Below are 23,899 nucleotides of genomic sequence, written 5' to 3'. Positions count from 1 at the left end.
GATGAACATATTGATTGCCATTATGCAATTATACAGATACATTTCCCCCAAATCCACAAGATGCTTGGATTTGGTTACATCACTCTTAACTTCCCGTCTTCGTTCTGGCTTTCCTTTTCTTCCTTTGAGATACCTTCAACTTACTTGTCCTTCTAGGCAAACAGATCAATAAAGAAAAGTGTTACTTGCACATTTTGCAATGACATTCTGAAAATGTGGGTTAATGATAGAGGACTCTGGAGCTGACTGTATGACGGAGGAGGGAGGGACCTGCTCTGCCCACTGGGTTCTCCGACAGAGCCCGTCTCCTCCCAGTTATAGATGCTTGATGTCTACCCAAAGGTTCCACCCCTTTCCCCGATCTGGGAGCCAGCCTGGCTTTCAGCTGTCATTGGGAGGCCAGGACATAGGGAGATCATATGGAATAATGCTCAGGGACTCCGCACATCTGGTGGGCCACGCTACCCATCCAGATCCCCAGGTCAAAGTCTCTCCTTGCCCCCTGGTTCTCTCTCTGATCCCTGCCTGGTAGCCATTAGCTCAGGTGTCCTTCTTTTTCCTGGTCCGTCTTCTCTCCCAGGGAAGTAGTCAGACCCCTGATCCCCTAACCTGTGGCCAGGAATCTAAGACCTGATGACGGACCCATATGGTATGGATCAGATCCTTGCATATTTCGTGCCCCAACTTGATCTGGGACTCAGTTACCTGTTACTGGACCTATCATGGTCCGTTGGGTGCCATGTTTCATCAGCCTGCCCGGACTTCCTCCATCACCTTCCTCATTGGTTCTGCCCACTCCCTCAATGCCTGCTGCCACTCCCCTCTTGCCTCCCCCAGACCCCGTGAACAGCATCCTGTGAATGACACCCAGCCCCACCTCCACCACGAAGGCTGCCCTTAGTCTATCTCGTCCCCCTGGAGTTGGGTCCCCTGTGTATAGTAAAGATGAAAAAGAGTCATTTGCAAGGCTTTCTTCAGTTTGTTCAGGGCCGTGTTTGCTAAAGTGTGATACCTGTATCCCTAATGGAATCTGAGAAAAATAAGGTGGTCTGTGGGTGGGCCATATTTTGTAAAAAAGTTAATCACTTAATGTGCATTTTGAGCAAATATAGTTTTCAAAACAAACCCATGAGAAAAGGCAGCAGCCTATAATGGTTCAGAGCATGAAGTCTAAGGTTAAACTACCTGGTTCAAATCCTGGCTCTTCTACGTACCAGCTGAGGGACCTTGGTAGTTACTAAATGTCTCTGTGACTCAGTGTCCCCATGTGTTAAATAGGCACGATGATAATAGTATCTGTGTTATAGGGCTCTTACGAGGATTAAAATGAGTTAATGCATGTAAAACATTAAATAAGTTAAAACATGTATATTAAAAGCATGACATGACACATTGTAATCACTTAATAAAACTTGCTTTTTTATTTTGTGGCTATTCTCGCCTAAAATGTAGCTAACTGAAAAGAGAAGTGAGTTTGTTTAGTTAAAAAATTATGTACATAATAATACCATTGGTACGTAAACATTAAAAGATTGGTAAATATATCCATTAGGGATGGCTAAGTGGTTGCAATGAACAGAGCCCCCAGATTCAGTGGCTTAAAGTACAAGAAGTTTACTATTTTCTTCGCAATACGGGATAGGTGTTTCTGGTTAGCAGGTGGATTTGCTCCATGTAGTGTTTTGGGGGCCCCAGGGTCCTTTAATCTTGAGGCTCTTCCTATCACTTTGGGTCTCATCATCACCTGCTTGATCAAGGTTGCATTGCCATCTTCAGGTTCTTCAGAGCGTCTTAAAGTTCCTGGCCCAGAAGTGGCAACACTACTTCATCTCATATTCCGTTGGCTAAAACTTACTCACATGTTCATACCTAACTGCCAGGGGAGGCCAGGAAGAGGGGTACAGCTGTGTCCCACGTTTTGGTGGATAGCTAGCTGACTCTGAGTGTCAATGACTGAAGTTTGGGAAACGCTGCTCTTGGGGTAGGTGGTGGGATTCTTCTCAAGACCAGGGCCAAGGAGCAAGATGGTAGTTAAGGGATTCCCTGTGACAGGGAAGTGCCAAAGAGTTTTAGGCCCACGGAGAGTTAATACTGAGTTTTACTTTTCTCCGTTCTCTGTTGTAATTCCCATGATACACTCTGCTCTTACAGAAATCTCTTACATACATGCTTTGAGTTGGAGGTGCCTGGGGCGTGAGGGAGGGGACTATGATGGGGAGAATAATGCTTCCCGCCACCCCACAAAGATGTCAGCGCCCTAATCCCCAGAACTTATGAATGTATTAGTTTATCTGGCAAGGAGACTTTGCAGATACAATTAAGATTAAAGACCTTGAGATGGGAGAGTGTCCTTGATTTTCCAGGTGGGGCCAGTCAAAGCATATGAGTCCTTGGAAACAGAAAATCTTTTCTGTCTGTGGTCAGAGAACCAGAGAGATGGCAGTGTAAGAACTCAGCCTGATATTCTTGGCTTTGAAGATGGAGGAAGGGGCCATGAGCCAAGGAATGCAGGCAGCCTCTGGAAGCCAGAAAAAGCAAAGACATGGATTCTGAACTAGAGCCTCCAGGGAAGAAGACAGCCCTGTCAATACCTTGACCTTAGTCCAGTGAGGCCCATGTTGTGCTTCTGATCTACAGAGCTGTAGGATACATTTGTGCTGTTTTAAACCTCTTTGTTTACGGTAATTTTTCACAGTGGCAATAGAAAACTAATACAGGGACCTACTCCCTTGGTTGAGAAACAATGGCAACATGGAGCATGGAGAAATATTGACTGGGGAACAAAGGGTTATGAGCACGAGATTACAAGGATGGTCAGGTGAAGATGAGCAAACCCAGGGAATCTTACCCTTAGAAGGACTGCGGGAGGGCGTTGGACTTCCTACAGCAACTGAGATGGAGGATGTTGTTAAAGGAAAGGGTAACCCAGGAGCCTGGAGAACTTGGCGACAATTGGTGTTCACGTCCTTGGCCATGGAGTTACGGACTGCCAAGACAAAAATCCCATAAACTTCTATTTATTCCAGAAACTCCACCTGCACCATGAGAACTCTAGTAACCTCGTTCTTTTCCAAAGTACTTGTGGAATGTTTTGGGCTGTTCCACATGAACTATTAAAAATTATGCCTCCCTGGGTACTTCCTCCAAACGAGTTGTTGCATTCAGCAAAATAACCCAGGAAGCTGTAGTTTCCAGGGTTACCTCTGGAAGCTTCATGAAGGCACCCAGCAGAGCTAGTCTTGAGATCAAGCCACTACCCATTGGAGAGAGGTTCTTGTACCTTATCGACCAGCAGATACGTGTCGACGGAAAAAAAATGCACAACGTGAGCGTTTGTGAGTTAAGTTTTATTTGGGGTAAAATGAGGACTATAGCCCAGGAGACAGCATCTCAGAGAGCTCTGAGAAACCACTCCAAAGAGGTGGGGGGAAGGTCAGTATAGACGTGATTTTGGTGAAGGGGAAGCGCATGCAATCAAGCTCATATCTTTTTTGCAGGTTTCTGTTAGTCTCATGAAGGTTACTGCTAGTCACGAGAAGCAGACGTCACCATGAAGGATTTTAGTGCTTTACTAGATACGAGGAGAACTGCAAGAATTGGGCTCATAAAATCTTCTCCTGAAAATATCTATCTGAAGACCTGTTCTGCCAGTTCTTCCCAGAGCACAGAGGGCCTCATTTCTGATCTCCACCTTGAACTCTCCTTTCAGGGGGTGCTGAAGGTCAGCAGCTGCGGCGGCCCAGAATTTAATCCTTGTAGAGTTAGATGGCAAGTGCCATTCTGTAGTTGGCATATGTTACAAGAAAGGCATCGTGGAGTGTATGGATACACATTTAATACGGCTCTGGTGTGGAGGTCAGTTTGTGGATGGAGAAAGCAGAGCTCTAGTCCTTGAAAAAGAGGATGGGGATCAAGGATTGAACAAATGCCTCCAGTTTGCCCTCCTCTGATCCCAAGCACCCACATCTGCTCTTGTTAACCGGAGCAGGACTTGCCAGGTAGGACCAGAGCTGGCGTGGAGGCTGAGGGGAGGTCAGGGAGTGAGGGCTTTGTTGCCGCCCCTCTTATGGAAGATTCCAGCCCCTGGTCGTCTCCTTTCTTTCTGAGCTGCCTAGTCCACTCAGGCCAGGGTCCTGGTGATCAGCATCACACAGCATCTGCGTGGCCCACGACAGGGAGAATCCAGTCTCTTGGCCTCTCTCCTCCACACCCTCACTCCAAAGCCAAAGCAAGCACCGGTCCTATGAGTTTTACTCATAATAATCATGAGCCATGAACAGACAGTGAAAAGTCACCTTCCTTGCTCCTTCTCTGTGTGTCTCTCTTTCTTCCACTTAGAAAAATGACAGCTCTTTTGGCTGCTATAAATGTTAATTAAGTTAAGAAAAGTTGCATATTTAAATACAATAGGAGCTCCTGCATGTGAAGGACTAGGGTAAGGTTCATCTACACTTGAGAAGAATGTCAGGGCCCAGGCATTCCCCAGCAAGGGAGTTGTCCTTGGGAGGAGTGTGGGAGTCCCTGAGTGAGAATGAGAAGGGGTCCAGCAGCAGGGCGGAGGGAAGGGTATTCCCCCAGCAGCTCCTTGGACTTGGCCCCCTGAAGCCCTATGACTGTATGAACAAACAGCAACCCCCCGCCCCTGCCCACCCCTCAGAGTTAGGCCCTGTTGTTTCTCCTAAGTGCAATTTAATAATTTTGGTGTTACGATTTGTTTACTATTTGTCTGTTCTGCTAGACAGTAATCTCCCGAGGGCAGGGAACATGTGTCTACCATACCCTGCACACAGTGGCACACAGCAAGTGCTCAATAAACATTCAATTAACGAATAAGTCAAGGACTAGATACTTTGTAGATTTGTAGATAAATTTGTGGGTAATTTGTTGATAAAAAGCTGTGCATGTTTAGGCTCTCTGATAGGACTCCACAAAGGACTGGGTTGCTGAAATGGCCTTATGAGGGTCTTTGAGTTTTAGAAGGAATCCAACTTCTGGCAGAAAGGGAGAATTTTAGGGAAAAATACAACCCCAGGGCTGCCATGCACCTCGGCCAGTAGGCAAGTATTTCCTTTTCATGGCAGATCCTACCAGGAAAAGATATGAGAGGTACATGCCCATTATATGTTATCATTATTTCTTTATTTCTTTATTTTCAATTTATTTATTTATTTATTTACTTTTGGCTGTGCTGCGTGGCTTGCAGGATCTCAGTTCCCCAACCAGGGACTGAACCCGGGCCACGGCAGTGGGATGCTGGAAACCTAACTGTTAGGCTGCCAGCAAACTCCCTATGTATCCTCATTTAGAAATTATATACATGCATCCTTGTCATCGTATATATTAAATATCAATATACGTAGATTTCTTTCTCATTTTAGTTAACAGTACATAGGCGTTCTAATATTTTATTTCTGTGCCCTAGTGGGTTGTCTTGCGCACCCACTTTGGAAGCCACTGCTGCTGTCTGATGAGGCTGTGGTCAGCGGAGTGGGCCCTGGGCTGGAGGGGGTGACCTACGTCTCTTGGACAGGCGGACCTGCTTTGATGTATGTTTCTACCAACCAGTACTCTTTCTTAGTTCTCAAAATTTTAATAACAGCAATAATAACCAATATTTATTGAGTGATGAGAGGTTGAAATACAAACAGTGGCCAAACCATCTGTGACTGTACAACTCTGACCCACAACCTCTCCAGCAACCAATCTGGGAAGCCCAACCATAGCCCTTGCTGCTGCGGGCTCAAAATGGTCAGGATTTAGTCGGCAATTGCCAGCTTCTTTAGTTTTTGTCCCCACTTAGGTCCGAATGTAGGACCAATCATAGAAACCAACCAATCGTAGGACCAAATCATAGAAACCAACCAATCGTAGGACCAATCGTAGAAACCAACCAATCGTAGGACCAATCATAGAAACTAACCAATCGTAGGACCAATCATAGGAAACCAACCAATCGTAGGACCAAATCATAGAAACCAACCAATCGTAGGACCAATCGTAGAAACCAACCAATCGTAGGACCAATCATAGAAACTAACCAATCGTAGGACCAATCATAGGAAACCAACCAATCGTAGGACCAATCACAGAAAGCCAAATATGTTCCCTTAACCGCTTGACTGCTAGTTATTCTGCCTCTACTCTCCCCAGGCCAACAGCCTCCAATCAGGGCATATCTGAAGCCTTCCCTTTTTCCACTATAAAGCTTTCCCTCTCCACTGCTTGCCTTTAGTCTCTGCCAAACACAAGTAATGGTGGCTGACTCCTTTGTGTGAGTGAAAGAATGTTGCCTGCCTTATCGGTAAACAAGGGATGTTGCAGCCATCAAGCCATCACATTGCAGCTGCCCATAATGGTGAGCCCTGAAGGAACTCAGGGTGGAAACAGGATGCCCCCCCCCGCCCCCCCCACCCCCGCCCCGCATCAAGCCATCAGCCCCTGCAGCTGCCCCCAAATAGTGCACCTGAGGAGACTCAGCGTGGGAAATCACAGGATCCTGGCCCCGTTTAGCTGAGGTACATATCAGAGGAATGATTTCAATGAGCCCAGACGTTTGCATCTTCCCATATAGAAAAGCGCTAAATTCCTTGAGATGCCTGATTTTCTTTAATTAACAGTAATCTTTTGATGTTCTGACCACCTGGTCTTCGTTGCAAAAACTCTTATATATCCTGGCTCCTCCCTGACCTCTTCTGAGCAATCTCTCAGAGCAATCTGAGAGGCTGCATCCCAGGCTTAAGTCCTCAGTTTTGTCTGCCAAATAAAACATAATATTCAACTTTCAGGTTGTACTTTTTTTTTGTTTTCAGTCGACACTTGCAATAGCAAACTGAATATACAACCTTTGCTTGTCCTCAGTTGGATGATCTTTGTTTATTTCCACAGTGCTTACTATATGCCTAGCCCTGTGCTAAGTGATTCACATGCATTTATCTTTGCAACTTCATGAGGTAGTATTATGGATATCGTTCCTGTTTTACAGCTGGGGAAACAGATGAGACCCAGGGAAGTCAGGTAACTTGCTCAGAATCGCACAGCCAATAAGTGGTGAGTCTAGGCTGATGTGTGTGCAGTGGCTGGCACACAAGGCAGGCCTTCAGCACACGCAGCAGCTTGGTCTCTCCCCCCTGTCATAGTCTTTTCTCCCCTTATACTATGCATCCTTGAAGTGGAGGAAAGGATGGATTCTGTCTTTTTTTTTTCCTTTAAAAAGAAACTCCAGTGGGATCCTTCCACAATGTATACATATATCAAATTATCACACTGTATACTTTAGATTCTCAAATTTTTTTTTGTCATTAATATTGCCAATAAAGTTGGGAAAAAAAGAATAAGCAAAAACAAACAAACAAACAAAAAAACCTCCAGTGAAATAAGTCAAACAGAAAAAGACAAATACTATACAACCTCTTATATGTGGAATCTGAAAACAAAAACAAAAACCCAGAATCACAGGTACAGAGAACAGAAGGGTGGTTGCCAGAGGTGAGTGCTGTGGGAGAAATGGGTGAAGGTGGTCAAAAGGTAGACACTTCCAGCTATAAAACAAGTAAGTCATGGGAATGCAATGTACAGCATGGTGACTGTAGTTAATAATACTATTTGTATGTTTGAAAGTTACTAAGAGAGCAGATCTTAAAAGTTCTCATCACAAGAAAAAAAAATTTGTAACTGTATGGTGATGGATGTTAACTAGACTTCTGTGGTGAACATTTCATAATATATACAAATATTGAATCATTATGTTGTACACCTGAAAGTAACATAATGATGTATGCCAATTATATCTCAGTTAAAAATCCAAATAACAATTCCAGTATCTGCTGTAATGTTCAGGGTTCAGAGTCTCTACCTCTCTGTTTCTAGAAGATTAAGTAAATTCACAAAGCCTCTGGAGAAAGATGAACTCCGGGTTTTCCTTGATGAACTTCCAAGTATTTTTTGTAATAATAAACTGGACTTCGTTAAAATTAAAAGCTTTTCTTCTGCATAAAACATTCTTAATAGAATTAAAATAATATTTGCAAACCATATTTCTTACAAAGGTCTTGTATCCAGAATACATAAAGAACTCTCAGGGGACTTCCCTGGTGGTGCAGTGGTTAAGAATCCATCTGCCAATATAGGGGACACGGGTTCGAGCCCTGGTCTGGGAAGAACTAAGCCCGTGTGCCACAACTACTGAGCCTGCACTCTAGAGCCCGCAAGCCACAACTACTGAGCCCGCAAGCCACAACCACTGAGCCTGCATGCCACAACTACTGAAGCCCATGTGCCTAGAGCCCGTGCTCTGCAACAAGAGAAGCCACCGCAATAAGACTGTGCACCACAATGAAGAGTAGCCCCTGCTCACCGCAACGAGAAAGCCCGCACAGCAACGAAAACCCAATGCAGCCAGAAATAAATAAAGAAATTTATTAAAAAAAAAAACCAACTCTCAAAACTCAGCAATAAGAAACAATTTGATTTTTAAAAAATGGTCCAAAGATTTGAACAGACACTTCACCAAAGAAGATATTTGGATGGCAAAGTATTTATTTTTTTGGCTTCATGGCATGAGGGATATTAGTTCTCTGACCAGGGGCCAAACCTGCACCCCCTGCATTGGAAGCACAGCGTCTTAAGCACTGGACCACCAGGGAAGTCCCAGGATGGCCAAGTAACTTTGGTGATGGATTAGGCTGAGATGCGAGAGGTTTTTAACAGGCAAGCAAAGGTAACAGTCCAGTCAGAGCTCCATATCTTCTGGACCATGGCTGATGAATGAAAAATGTATCTGGAATCAAAATCCTTGGTGACCTACGAACAGAAATACATCAACCTCCTTCCTTTGTTTGCTAAACAAACAAATATACCAATAAACCTCTTTTAAAAAATGTTGTTTGTAGTTTAACTGAATTTTATGCTTAGGAAAGATTTTTGGAGCCATCCAAGAGAAATTTCTTATTTTAAAGTCGAGAATTGACTTGCTTCTTGGTAACAGGGGTAATAAAACCCAGATCCCCTGGTGAACAGACCACACAGCCACTGAGGTATAATTTCGTTGGTTTTACTAGCTGGACTGGGGGCAAATGGTATGTAGACAGATGGTAGTCATTGATTGAGGGAGGTCACTCACCCCTCTGGGAGCCTCTGGGCACATGGCAACTGATGACTCTGTCATCGGGTCCTTTAATCTCTGTGTATGTAGTTTAAGTGGCTAGGTGTGCTCCTTTTAGGCCTGAGAATTTACTCAGCAGGCAGACTCTATTTAGGTCCGTCCCTTCACATCAGTTCAACCTTCATTTATACAAGCATGTTGGCTTTAGTTCAGAGTTTTCTTTCTTCCATCAAGATATGCAAGCAACTGGAGAGCTCCATCAACCTTGTGGTGCCTTGGCCTACAGTAAATATTCAGCTGCTTATGTTTTTGCATATCTAACATATGCCAGGCAGGTTCTTAAAATTTGGGTGTCACTGACCACATTAAGAATCTGAAGGAAGTTATGGGTCTTTCCCCCAAGAAAAAATAGCCAAATGATATACACACACAAATTTCTGTATCTGATTGAGGGGTGTTTATGGATTTCTGGTCTACCTCGGACATCTCTGGGGAGAGGAGCTGATTAGGGACGTGGAACAGTTTTTGAGCAGAATGAAGGATCCAGCTCACATTATACACCACCAATTGGTAATGTCCCCAAGCTTTCGGGTGATATGGTTTTCTAGGAGTCCTCTCTTGCCTGGGTGGGGTTGATTCAGAGATGGGGATAGCCAAACTGGGGGCACAGTGGGAGACCATGTCTATGAGTGTGTGTGAATCAGGGCCACTACTGGGAATGTGTTTGAAATAAATGAGTCACCAGGTCTCCAGTAACCAGGAAGGGTAGAGAAGAAACCCAAGAGGGCATGGAAGGGCTGAAATACTGGGGAGGGAGAGAGGGGTTGCTGGTGGCTGGAGAATCTGTTTGGTTGGAATTGAGAGTAGGAAAGCAGTGGGCACAGGGTGGGATCTTAGTGCAGGATTGCATGAGTGCAGCACTTCTGTGTGATGACAGGGTTCAGGGTGTGACCATGACAGTGGGTCACTCATTGGGTCTAGAGTGTCAGATGTCATTTATAAATGTAGCTGTCCAGGAGGCATGTGGAAGGTGAGGGGGGAAACCTATAAGATTCATGATAAGATCATCAGTTAATTTAGGCAAGGGACCTCTCTGGTTTTAGAGGGAGAAAAGAAATTTCACTGAAGTTGAATTTTGCCTGGAACCATCTCCATTACTCTGAGGCCATTTCCTCTGATTTGCTTCCGGTCTCCTACTCCCAAATATGCATATGCCTGGGAGTCAAACCCACCATGGTTTAGAGCCACTTACTACTGGGACACCCTAGCCTAATGCCCCAACCTCTCCAGCTGCAGTCCTGTGGATGAACGAATGCCCAAAAATTATTTTTGCAGAAGCTTCCCTCGATTGTGCTAGGTTCCCTCTGAGCGTGGTTATAATAACACCTAACTCAGCTGGGTATTCAGTGAGATAACACGGAGAGGGAGCGTGGCCCAGCGCCTGTCTTATAAACTGCTCAATAACTCAGGTTTCTTCCTACTCAACCCCTTTCCTGCCCTACCTGTGGGGTTAAAAACTGTCCCTTGTGGCTTTTGATGTGCCTTTTTCATCTAACAGTTTTGTATTCACTTTCCTGTAGATTATACAAAGCAAAACCTATTGAACCAGGACACAGAGTTCCAAGGGAATTAAATTAAAACATTGTTATCTTTTTTCATTCACTTAGATTCTATGCTGAAAATCAACATTTCAAATAATAAATCAGCAACAAAACAAAACCCAAAAACCGGGCTTCCCTGGTGGCACAGTGGTTGAGAATCTGCCTGCTAATGCAGGGGACACGGGTTCGAGCCCTGGTCTGGGAGGATCCCACATGCCACGGGGCAACTAGGCCTGTGAGCCACGACTACTGAGCCTGCGCGTCTGGAACCTGTGCTCTGCAACAAGAGAGGCTGTGAGAGTGAGAGGCCCGGGCGCGGCGATGAAGAGTGGCCCCCGCTTGCCACAACTAGAGAAAGCCCTCGCACAGTAAGCGAAGACCCAACACAGCAAAAATAAATAAATAAATTAATAAACTCCTACCCCCAACATCTTAAAAACAACAACAAACAAACACAAAAACCCAACGGTAACAACAACAACAAAACACTTCAATGAGATCGAAATGGTAAGGTGGAAACCACCAGATTTATCGGGCATCGCTGTCCGATCTTTTTTAGGTGGCAGCCTTATTTCTTGCTTCAGGCCCAAGGAATTAAATGGATCAACGCGGGGTTTTGAATTCCAGCATTTGGAGCTCCTGGCTTTGGGAAGAGGAAGAGATTTCGGAAATCCAAGAGCCAAAATATGGTTCTTACGATAAAATTCGTACAGAGGTGGGAGTGGACACAGAAACTGTAACCTGAACGATGAGAATTCTCACACGGAGGGAACTCACCCAGCCCACTAACGCTCGGCATGGCTCCCAAAGTAACAGAATCCGAGTCTCCAGGCCAGATTTTCCCTCTAGCCATTCCTGGCCACGCAAAGCGGAGCTGCGAGCACACAGAAAGGGATGTCTTCATCGCCAACCGGGATGGAACAAGCCCGCCCGCTCGGGGAGTGCTGAGAACCAAAGGGTCCCTCCAACGCGGGCAGCCGTCAACATGACTTGACTGCCCCCATCGCGCGCGGTCCGCACTCTCCAGGCGCCCCCGGCCTTTCCGGGTGCGCGCGCAAGAGCCGGCGAGCCGGGGAGCTGTGCGTCCAGCAGCCTGCGGGCGGCGGTGGCCGACTGGCTCGCGGGGAGAGGGCTGGCCAGCAGCGGCGGAGGAGGAGCTGGAGCTGCAGCCGGTCCCCTCGGGCCGCGCCCCGCCCTCCGCCGCCACCTGCGCGTCCCCTCCGGGCTCTCGCGCCCCGGGGCAGTGTGGGCTCTCCCTGCCGCAGCGGCGGTATCACCGCGTCCGCCAATTAGAAGACTCGGCGTTTGGCTCCTTGGGGCGCGGGAAGAGCGGCGCTGCCTGTTCTGGCGAGTGGAGGGTGCGACGGCGCGCGTCCCTCCCCTCCGCGCTCCCCGCGACGTTCGTGGAGGGGGTTACAGAACTGCTGTGACTTTTGAGGTCCGACTACTCCTTCCGGCTAGCCTCCCAACGCGCCAGCTCGGAGAGAGGCCGGCGTGACCGGCAGGCCCAGAAGACTCGCTGCGTGGGCTCGGGACTTGGAACGTGTCCGGGAGCCCGCGGCGCTGTGCGCGCTGTTGAGTTTGGCGGCGGGGTGGGGTGTCCCTCGGCGCGAGGGGCGGAGAGGACGTTGCGCTCTGCCCCTTCGCCAGCCCCCTAGTGCTGCCCCCACTTTGAGAGTAATCGAGACTTGAGTGTGACTGCGGAGCCGCGAGGATGCGGGCCCTGGGCGCGGGTTTTTCCTCAGCTCGGAGCGATGGAGCGGGTCGGTGAGCGGAACAAAGGCGCCCGCCCCGGGGAGCCGGTCCTCGGCTGAAGACCGCGGGGCGCGCGCCACGACGGCCGCCTGCGGACTAGGGTGGTGGCTGTGCGGCCCGAGGCGCCGCGCGCTCCTCCGCGGGCGGGCGGCGAACCCTGAGCCCGGCACCTGCGCGCCGCTCCTGCTGCGGCGCCGGGGCAGCCCCGCCTGCCGGCCCGCGGGCCCCGGGGGTCCGCTGCGCTGGCAGCCCCGCTCCCGGTGCCCCAAGGTCCAGCGGCGAACCACTTGGTGGTGCAGAGGAGAGACCCCCGGCCCTTCGCCAAGAAGCCGAGGCGCCTGCTAGGGGCCGCGCGCCGCGGACTGAGCAGGCATCATCTCTGGGAGCACTTCTGCAGACCGAAGCCTTCGGTGTGAGCCATCTAGCTCTCCCCGCGACCGCCCGGACCTCCCAACAGTCTCCGCTGCCCTAGCCTCCGCGCCGTGGGGCCGGGAGCGGCTGGGATCCTCGCCAGCCGTCCGGAGCGCGAGGCTCTCACGGCCCAGGCTGCCCCGCGCCTCGCCGGAGCCCGAGGGGGCGCGGGTCCGGGGCGAGGGCCGACCGGGCGTGTTTGATGGCTTCACTGAGAAGAGTCAAAGTGCTGTTGGTGTTGAACTTGATCGCGGTGGCCGGCTTCGTGCTCTTCCTGGCCAAGTGCCGGCCCATCTCGGTGCGCAGCGGAGACGCCTTCCACGAGATTCGGCCGCGCGCCGAGGCGGCCAACCTCAGCGCGCACAGCGCCAGCCCCATACAGGATGCGGTCCTGAAGCGCCTCTCGCTGCTCGAGGACATTGTCTACCGGCAACTAAATGGTAAGGACGCACGAGGGTGTCCACGGGGCTCGGCGCGGGCGGGCCGGGCACCGGCTTCCTCCCGGGGGCCCTGCGCGCGGTGCGGGAGGCGGGCACCTCCTGGCTCCCCCTACAGGATGCGGTCCTGAAGCGCCTCTCGCTGCTCGAGGACATTGTCTACCGGCAACTAAATGGTAAGGACGCACGAGGGTGTCCACGGGGCTCGGCGCGGGCGGGCCGGGCACCGGCTTCCTCCCGGGGGCCCTGCGCGCGGTGCGGGAGGCGAGCACCTCCTGGCTCCCCCTCGCCCTTTTACTCTTCCTGCCCAGTCTCGGCCAGGAGGCCAGGGCTGCTGGAAAGAATTACCCGTTTCTTTTCTGTTCTCCAGCTATAAGTTTGCTTTTATCGTGGAAACACGTCAGCACAGCTGGCTCCCGGTCTCCGCGTGCAGGAATGATTACCTGGCCGCTCCGGCCCAAGTGCGGAAACTAGACGCGCGGCCAAATGGGACTGGAGGCGCAGGCGACTTAAGGGAGGAAAGAACTCTTACAGCTTAGCGTTTGGTGGGGTCGGACAGGGGAGCGACACTGGCCTGCTTAAATGTCTACAAAAGTCAAGGCCTCAGGTCTGGAGCTAACGCGCTTCGGTAGTAGGTTGGAGGAATGTCATCTCTCTAGGAGGCGGGCTGCAAGCTAGCAATGAGGACTCCTCCCTTCCCGCAGCTGCCTTGGTGAGCCTGCTATTAAAAACACGCTCGGATTCTCTCTCGAGAGCTGCCTGAGGGCAATTGTTAAAGTTTGAGGTGGGTTGGGGAAGCAGGTTTTTAGAGAGTGTAGCAAAGAGAGGTGTGCCATCCAATCAGCGATAGTTGTCAGAATCTGTCCCATATAAAATGTTCTCCTGCTTCCTCCCGGGGGCCCTGCGCGCGGTGCGGGAGGCGAGCACCTCCTGGCTCCCCCTCGCCCTTTTACTCTTCCTGCCCAGTCTCGGCCAGGAGGCCAGGGCTGCTGGAAAGAATCACCCGTTTCTTTTCTGTTCTCCAGCTATAAGTTTGCTTTTATCGTGGAAACACGTCAGCACAGCTGGCTCCCGGTCTCCGCGTGCAGGAATGATTACCTGGCCGCTCCGGCCCAAGTGCGGAAACTAGACGCGCGGCCAAATGGGACTGGAGGCGCAGGCGACTTAAGGGAGGAAAGAACTCTTACAGCTTAGCGTTTGGTGGGGTCGGACAGGGGAGCGACACTGGCCTGCTTAAATGTCTACAAAAGTCAAGGCCTCAGGTCTGGAGCTAACGCGCTTCGGTAGTAGGTTGGAGGAATGTCATCTCTCTAGGAGGCGGGCTGCAAGCTAGCAATGAGGACTCCTCCCTTCCCGCAGCTGCCTTGGTGAGCCTGCTATTAAAAACACGCTCGGATTCTCTCTCGAGAGCTGCCTGAGGGCAATTGTTAAAGTTTGAGGTGGGTTGGGGAAGCAGGTTTCTAGAGAGTGTAGCAAAGAGAGGTGTGCCATCCAATCAGCGATAGTAGTCAGAATCTGTCCCATATAAAATGTTCTTCTCAGCGCTTCAGGAGAAGAGGGAGACTTTTAATATACCCTGGTCACATCTGGTCCAGGAACTGATGGGTCATTGGACATTTGCTGCCCCCAAGGTCAGAATATTACTCACTTGAGTATGGGCAGCTCTCCCGGGTCCATGTGACTGGTATCCAAGTCAGATTCAAGGCTGCCACCTCCCTTCCTGAGCTTCTAACTCATGTCCTCTTGGTAATTCCAGAGCTACTGATAGTCATAATGATAATGATAATAATTAGTGGTGGAATTCTTACTGGGCCAGACACAGTGCCAAGACTGTTACAAATGCATTATCTCACTGAGTGGTCACATCAGTCCAGGCTGGTTCCTTCCATTCCCCATATCAGAAATAAGAAAAGGAGGCTTGGAGGGGTTAACTAAGTTGCCTGATGTCCTGCTGCTAGTAAGTGGTAGAGTCTGGAGTCAGAACCCCATGTCTGGTTGACCAGAGAGCCTGTGTTCTTGACAACTTCTATCTACTGTCTCCTCCTAGTTATAAGGAGTATTCATTTTGATTACAAAAAGATTCTACATTAGTAAGACCCGACTCAACTACAGTCCTACCTGCATTTGGAGCAAGAGACCAGTCCGGTGGCAGGCAGGGAGAAGGATGTCACCATATTGTCTTCCTCCTGCTTTCCCATGCTCCATTCTGGGTCCTTCCTGGTGGGATGGGGTCAGATTTCCAAGCACCCTCTGAAAGGACCCCTTGGTCTTCTTGACGTCATTCAGCAAGTATCCAGGGGATATCTTGAACTTGTATCTGCAGTGGGGCGCTGCAAAACCACTGACCCCTTGTAGATAGCGGGGCCCAGCTGTAGGTGTGGCCTGGCTGTAGGTGTCCCCTGTGGGGTTCTTGTGGGAGCTCTTCTCCTGAGTGTCGAAGAACCAAGGCACAGAATGAAACAAAAGCCCACAGTTCATCTCTGGAGGAATTAGATGCTTATGGAATGGGCCTTATTATTTTACACAGATCCGTGCCATAGACCAATCCATAGGACCCAGAAGAGAGAGTGCAAGATAGCTGGTTCCCTCAAGTGTCAGGCTGTACCCAGGGACACAAGTGGTTTCAATTAGGAAATGAGATATGATATACCCTCACCCACCCAGTGCCCCAAATAAGAATAATAAAATTCTAAAGGGTATTTAGTAAGTGCCACTAACCCGCAGGGACTCCTTAAGTCTTTCCAGCAACCCTAGGAGATGGGTGCCGATACTTCCCCCTAAGTAGCTTGCTCACAGCCACCCAGCTAGGGGATGACAGAGCTGGGAATTGAACTTGGACAGTCTGGTTCCAGGATTGAGGTTCTCAGCTGCTGCACTGGCGTGTCTCAGCCTTTGGCGTGTGTCAGAGTCACGTGGAGGGCCTCTTAAGATGCAGATTTCTAGGCCCAACCAAAGAATCTCAGATTAAGTAGATCTGGGTGGGGACCCGAGACTTTGCATCTCCGACAAGCTAGTGGCCTGGACCATGGCCCAGTGCCCTCTACTGCCTATGCCAGGCAGAGTAAAGAGGAAAATCCATTTGCCTGTTGGTTGGGGTGGGGGTGGGGACTTCTGGGAAGCTGTGAGTTTGCTTCAGATGGGCTGGGGTTCAGCTTCTTTCCTTGTATACTCCTCTGCCTGGTAAGCGATTCCGTGGGGGTTTGGGGATGTCTGCCGCTTGGGACTGGTTGGGTTGGGTTGGGTTGGGTTGGGTTGGGTTGGGTGTGGTGGGGTGGGAAGCTGAGTCTTCTTTACTTGCAGTCCCTGAGGAAGGCTGGGTTGAGAACTTTTCCTGGGAAAGCCAGGAATTCAAGCTGTAACTAAGGTAGCTGTTCTCTTCCTGGCTGACCAGTGTCATTTATAATGACCCTTCTCATCTCCACCCCACCCCCCCAGCGCTCCATCCTCTGCCTGTGCTAGTTTTGGGTAAAGCGTGCCCCACCTGTTGATCCTGTAGGCCTGCCGGGGTCTCTTGCTGTGGCGGGAGGGTGCCAGGGGAGGAGAGTGCCTGGGAGATGGGACCTGGATTCCCGTGTCCACTTGCTCTGCAGCCTGTCTCCACCTCTTGCTACTGAAGGAGGAGAAGGTAACCTTGACCTTGGTGCTCTTTATTTCTCAGGAATTAATGGAGGGCTCGAGAGAGCCGGGCACTGGGCATACAGGAGGAACAGAGCCACTTGGGTCCAGCCCCTCGGGTACCAAGTGGGAGCTGGTGTTTTAATGATGGCTCCGATTTCTCAGACCTTTCCAGTGGACCCCGATGAAGTTCAAGCAGGAGGGACACAGCACAGCCATCTCCAGTGTTCTGTCACTCCTGGAACGGTTTCCTTGGGTGTCCTGAGAGGGGCCCCTGGGCTGGGGGGGCCAGGGATGTCCCAGACTTCCTCAGAACTGGCCTCTCGGCTAAGACTCTCGGTGCCTGCCTTTTGAAAATCAGTTACACGTTTTTATGGTTTTGTTTTCCTTAATATAGGCTGAAAAGGACACTTGAAAGGGAAAGTTGGTATGGAGGGGAAAGCACACAGAGATGAGTTCATTTTTGCCCCTCCAGACTCTCTTGCACCTGCCCTTCCATTCTTTCCGTGAGGCCCCGTCTGCTGCCCCCTCACTGGTGCTGCAGTACCCTTTAGCCCAGGGCCCTGCCACCCCTCCTTTCTGTGTTTCCAGCTGTCTGCGTGGAAAGCACTGCTTCCAAAGGACCCAAGACCTTCCGGTGGTTTTGTGTTTCCTAAGGAACCGTGGTCAAGCCTGGAGGCTGACAGGACCGCTGCCCCCCCTCCCCCGCGCCGTGTTCCCGCCCTGGCCCAGTGCCTCGGCCTCTTCGAGCAGGACTGCTCTACTTGCTGAAATAACCCTGCATTTGTCTTACGATTGTAGCCTCCACGTTTCAGCCCCCGTCTTGGAGAAGTGCTAGCTGTCCTGGTTTGCTCTCCGCGCCTCCTTTCTGCATCCATCCGTCCTTTAAAGCGTGGCTCAAGGTCACCACCTGGGGGCGGGCAATGGCGCCAAGCCACACGTCTGAGCTCTCCCTGCTTCAAGGTGCCTGAAACTTTCTTGTCTGTGTCCATTTGCACCCATGGCTTTGACTTTTGTGCCTCGATGGCTTTATCTTTTGAGTCCAGAACTGGACTGCAGGCTTTCTAAGGTCTCGAACCATATATTGGGTTATTTAATACCACCTCTATCCTTCAGCATGTGTCACAGCACCTTGTACATAATGTGGGCACCAAAGGTGTATTGGTTGATTAATTGGATGGGAGCTAGTTTTAGGAGGTAAATGATAGCCACAGAGGAAATAACCTTGACATTGTAAAGGCTGGATTGGGTTGGGTGGATGTGGTGAGGGGAAGGAGTTGTGAAGACTTAGCTGGGGGACTGAGTGTGAGGTAGCCATCTTGCCTGTACCATCCTGTCTCCGCCATCTTGCCTGTGCCATCCTGCCCCCGCCATCTTGCCTGTGCCATCCTTCCCCCGCATCTTGCCTGTACCATTCTGTCCCTGCCATCTTGCCTGTACCATCCTGTCTCCGCCATCTTGCCTGTGCCATCCTGTCTCCGCCATCTTGCCTGTACCATCCTGTCTCCGCCATCTTGCCTGTGCCATCCTGTCCCCCCCATCTTGCCTGTACCATCTTGTCTCCACCATCTTGCCTGTACCATTCTGTCCCCGCCATCTTGCCTGTGCCATCCTGTCTCCACCATCTTGCCTGTACCATTCTGTCCCCACCATCTTGCCTTTGCCATCCTGCCCCCTCATTTTGCCTGTACCATCTTGTCTCCACCATCTTGCCTGTACCATTCTGTCCCTGCCATCTTGCCTGTGCCATCCTGTCTCCACCATCTTGCCTGTGCCATCCTGTATCTGCTGTCTTGCCTGTACCATCCTGTCTCTGCTATCTTGCCTGTGCCATCTTGAGGCTGCTCTGGTCCTTTACCAGATCCTGACTAAAGAGCATTAGATCCTTGGGAGGAGCCTGGAAGTGAAGCAGTCCCCAGGTTAGGGACCAGCACGTTTCAGTATGTTTCCTTTGAATGTGTGATTTTATAACATGATGGTTTTATGTTCCTTTCTCTCTCTAGAATGAAATTAATTCATGTTTTATTGTGGAAACTTTGGAAAATCCAAAGCGATTATACAGAAGAAAATAATACCGTGTTAAATTTTTTTTTTTAAATGGTGGTTTTGTACTGGCATAAGGAAAATGGACACAGGGATAGATTTCTTGTTAGAATTCCCGTGTAACTCTGTACAGAGCTTTTGGCTGTCTGTCACCTTCTGAGGAAGTTACTGGTTTCTCTCATTTTAGAGCTGAGAAAAGTGAGACACAGAGATACTGTGTGACTTAGCCAGGATGACACAGCCAGTGAGGGGTAGAGTCAAGATTCCTGAATATCACGGTACTTTTCCCAGGTCCAGCATCCCCCTCATAGGGCAGGCAAGGTGAAGGTCCTGTGCCCCATGCAAGCCCCGAGCTCTGGCTGGTGACCCCGTCCCTCATCCGCACCCCCGTGCGGTGAATCACAGGGGCACGTGTGGCTGCTCCGTCCAGTAAGCCCCAGGCCCCGCTGTCATAAGAGGAAATGCAGTCGATTGAGGTTAGGTTCCAAATTTAGTTTTCAGAAGGATATTGAATAGAAGTAGGGTTGCTCGAAGAAATTGAATATCTTTGCGGGCATGGAGAGAAGTCAAAATTACCCAGCCTAGGCCTGCCCCCAAGCCACACAGGCAGATGAAGCTGGAGTCGGAGTTGCAGAAAACCAGCACGTTCCCAAACAACCCACATGCAGCCCACCCAGCCTGCCACATCAGCCAAGCCCACCAGGCGGGGAAAGTGAGTTGGTGCAGAGGGACAGAGGCAGAGATGTGCTCTGTGGGCCTCCCAGTTGGCATCAGGAGAGGGGTCGTGTGTTGAAAGCATCTCTTCCTGGATGCCAGAGCTGGCCCTGAGCTGTTTCCTCTTTCCTGGAATATGCATATGCTTACATAGACTATTGAGCCGGAAAGTACCAGTGTTTCCAGTGGGAAGGAGGTAAGGGGGAGAGAGCAGAGGGTGCATGTTCGTATTAAAATCCCTCCTTGGCGTGAACATCAGAAGGAAACCAGGGCAGTGCGAGCCTTAGGTGCTGCGTGCAGGCCTTCATCAGGGCCTGGTGGCCGGCAGGGGCCCAGGTGTGTGGAAGCCTGGTCAGCAGAGCCAGAGCCTGGGCGCCGGAGGGACGCTCACTTCTTTTACCTCCGATGGACTGATCACATCTGATGGCTCCTGGAGAGATGGGGAGCCCAGTTCTTGGACAACCCTCAGATACAGGCACATCTGTGTTGGCCAGTGTGTGTGACAGGTGCCCTGCCAGCGGGGGCAGCTGCTGCCTGCCCGGCCCAGAGGTAGCGGGGAGAGGCCGCCAATGTCATTCTCGAGGAAGAACTCCAACACCTTGACCTTTGCTGTTGCCTCATCGGGAGTGTCCTTTGTGGGCGCGAAGAAGGCTCTGTAATTAGAGCTAAGAGTGACAACGGGGAGGTGGAATGTGGGCGCAGTGAAGCCCATGTTGAGTGAAGAAACACCTAAGATCAGAAACCTCTGAGCCTTTAAGAATAGAATGTTGAGGCTTCCCTGGTGGCACAGTGGTTAAGAATCCGCCTGCCAATGCAGGGGACACGGGTTCGAGCCCTGGTCTGGGAAGATACCACATGCCATGGAGCAACTAAGCCCATGCGCCACAACTACTGAGACTGTGCTCTAGAGCCTGCGAGCCACAACTACTGAGCCCACGTGCCACAACTACTGAAGCCTGTGTGCCTAGAGCCTGTGCTCTGCCACAAGAGAAGCCACCGCAATGAGAAGCCTGCGCACCGCAATGAAGAGTAGCCCCCGCTCATTGCAACTAGAGAAATCCCGCGTGCAGCAATGAAGACCCAACGCAGCCAAAAAAAAAAAAAAAAAAAAAAAAGAATAGAATATTGGAAGAAAGGGTGTCCTCCTGGGCGGCAGGCAGATTAGGTTTGATTTCTGGTTCTGTCACTTATTAGCTGTGTGACCTTGGGCCAGCCTCCCCACCTCTCAGCTGTGAAATGGGGTCGCTGTGAGTCAGGATGAATTGGGATTCAAAATGTACAGCATGAGCCATTGGGCCTGATGCGTGGCAGCTGGAAGAATGCTCACTCTTTGAAGGAAGGGATCTTGCTTGCTTACTCCCCGTCGTCTCTCTGATGCCGAGAACTGCCCCGGCCCATAGTAGGTGCTCAGCAGACATTTCGGGAATGAATGCATGAACAGCTGTGCTACATTGAGGCAGTGTGTGGTCGTTGTTACCTGAGATGTAAATCTCAAGATGGGGCAGGGGAGGTCCTTTTCACTCAAAGTTGCTTAGACTCTGAATTAACCTGGGATCCTTCTCTTCCATGCATTTGTCTGAGGCTGAATTCTGTTTCCTTCCTCCTTCTCCTTTCTTCCTCTCCATCTTCTGCTTATAATGATGGTGTCTTTGGATGATCACTCTTGATGCTGGGGAGAAGAAATGGTAGCCTGTACATGTCAAATCCCATTACAGAAATGTTGGTCATTTCCATCTCTTTGTGAGCACTTCCTCACTGCTGGGTGTAGGCTAGATGCTGGGATACAGAGAGATGCAGATGCCACACATACTTAGACATCTGTGGTCCAGTTAGAAGGATGCATTTGTAGTTTTACCAGGTATATGCTAGATCTCAGAGGAATATTAAATGAGTATGGGGGTGGTGAGACTTGACTTGGCAAACAGTAGGTTCTTGACCAACCACTGTTGAACAGGAACGACAGAACTCAGAAGTTTTAACACATGGAACAGAGGACCCAGGCATTGACACCACCTGGGGACCTGATGTGGACGCAAATCATAGAAGATGGTCAGGGCCCAGGACCGGGAATCTGCAGGGCAACTGGCAAGGGGGACGGGTAGAGGCAGAGATGTGTGTGAGGACACAAGGAACAAGTGGATCTTGTTGAGAGGACTAAGTGGAGGCTGGACCCAGCCAGGCTTCAGTCTCAGGCTGGTTTGGATGTAGTTCTGTAGATGTGGGGAGCTGTTGGGTGACAGGTCACTGCACTGATGTAAGGGGATTGACGCTGTGTTGGGGTTTAGGGTGTGCGCGAATAGACGGGAAAGTGGGTTAGAATCCAGTAGCGGGTTGAAGACGCTGGCGTCGCTGACCCAGCCATGCCTCTGGTTCAGGGCTCAACCAGCCCTCCAATCCTCAGTGATTCCAGGTGCCCCTCACCTCAGACCCCCTCCTTGGCCACATCCGCAGCTAAGAGTCAGCCTCTGGAGTTCCTCCCTTTGGAAAATCTGAATCAGCCCTCAGCACTCTGGCCTGAGCGCTCCCCACTGGACCCCCAACTTCACTGAGGTGTACTCAGCCCCCCAGCCATGCCCCTTTCTTTCCCTCCCTGTGGCTCCATCCTTCCACATCCAGCCTGGACAGCCCCTCCCATGGCGAGCCTGTCGGGAGCTCTCTTACCAGCTCCTCCAGGGTCCTCACCTCTATCCATGCCTGTCCTCTGCTCTATCCACCCTGTGACCCCCTAGTCCCGGATCAGCTGATTCCCAAGGAAAGACCCACCATGGCGGGGGTTGGCGCCCTTACGATGCACACTCTGCAGTCTTAGCTTGACCCTGAGCTTGTCTAGCACCTGATGATAGGTCTCCCTTTCTGTCCCCCATTCCTTCCTGAGCCAGAGGAAGTGGGGTGGGCTGGAGGGATTCTGTGGGAGGCGGTGGTGGTGATGGATGGGAGGAGTTCTCTGCTCCAAACCCGTCTCCTCCCGCCCCTCCCCCACTGCTGCTCTCAGATGACACAGAAGCCTGTCCACTCCATCTGCCATGGCAGCAGCCCACTGCCCTCAGGCTTTATCCCAACTGTGGCTGTTGCAGCCACAGTCCCCATAGGTCTGCCTTCTGAGACCACCCCCAGGCATCTGGGTCCTCTTGCATTTCATGGATTCAGCTGGAGTGCCGTGTTGCAGGGTAGGACCTGCTTCCTCTGCCGAGGGGACCAGATGATGGAACTCAGAAGATCAGGGGCGCCAACTTCCCACAGGGTGGCCTTTGACAGTGGGGACAAGATCTCCCTCAGCAGGGAAAGCATTTCTGAATGCAGGGTAGCACTTAAAAAAAAGATGCAGGACTCACTTGGTTGAAAGACCTTCCTCTGCCTTCGTTATTACCCCTCGCAGGTCTTTAGACTGCTTGACATGTGGATGACAATTGGCTTAGCCACTGATAGAGAAGTTTTCCCTTTTAATAATGTCCCTGTCATGGCTAACTGCGGAGCCTCAGCCTTGCCATGCATGAGTAATAAACCGCGGCCGTAATTACAGGCGGCCACAGCCACATGCCAACAAACTAGCGTGCTGACAGTTAATAGGGAGCAAGGTTCCAGAAGAGCCTCCTACCATCCCTGCCTCCGACAATGGCTAATCGTGTGATTAGTGTTTACTGAGGGGTGTCTTGTGGTTACGCGTGGCTTGTTAGGTGCTGTACCTCCCTGGTAGAAAGAGTGTGAGGAACAGTCAGGAGACCAGGGTTCTAGTTCTCTGTATTTCTAGGGACCAAAGTGTATAAATAAAAGCGATGTGACTTTAGGGTCTTTTAACTCTCAGATTTTGAATAATACCCGCTTCCTCCCACCCCATCCTATTAAAATCTCATGCATTCTCCAAGACCAATTCAGAAGCCGTTTATTCTCTGAAACCTTCCCTGCCACTTTCTTGGAATTAATTGTTCCTTCTTCTGGGCTCTGATGGTACTCTGTATGGGTCTGCTTTTATTTTTTTGAATTTTATTTTATTTATTTATTTTTTATACAGTAGGTTCTTATTATCTGTTTTATACATATTAGTGTATATGTGTCAATCCCAATCACCCAATTCATTCCCCCCCCAACTTTCCCCCCTTGGTGTCCATACATTTGTTCTCTACATCTCTGTCTCAATTTCTGCCCTGAAAACTGGTTCATCTGTACCATTTCTCTAGGTTCCACATATATGCGTTAATATACGATATTTGTTTTTCTCTTTCTGA

The 23,899-nt window shown here is 50.3% G+C and overlaps 1 protein-coding gene across 1 annotated transcript in view; it reads left to right on the top strand.

The window, feature by feature from the left end:
- Positions 1–13,069: 13,069 nt before the first annotated feature.
- The window catches only part of GALNT17 (polypeptide N-acetylgalactosaminyltransferase 17), a 477,148-nt gene continuing 466,318 nt past the window's right edge, over positions 13,070–23,899 (top strand). Inside the window, exon 1 of the mRNA XM_024122980.2 lies at positions 13,070–13,307. Within this exon, the coding sequence (XP_023978748.1) occupies positions 13,070–13,307 (238 nt within the window). The remainder of the gene's footprint in view (positions 13,308–23,899) is intronic.

The sequence above is a fragment of the Physeter macrocephalus genome, chromosome 14, assembly GCF_002837175.3.
Source record: "Physeter macrocephalus isolate SW-GA chromosome 14, ASM283717v5, whole genome shotgun sequence".
In the NCBI taxonomy this organism is placed as follows: domain Eukaryota; kingdom Metazoa; phylum Chordata; class Mammalia; order Artiodactyla; family Physeteridae; genus Physeter; species Physeter macrocephalus.
This window is presented reverse-complemented; position numbering and strand designations above follow the sequence as displayed.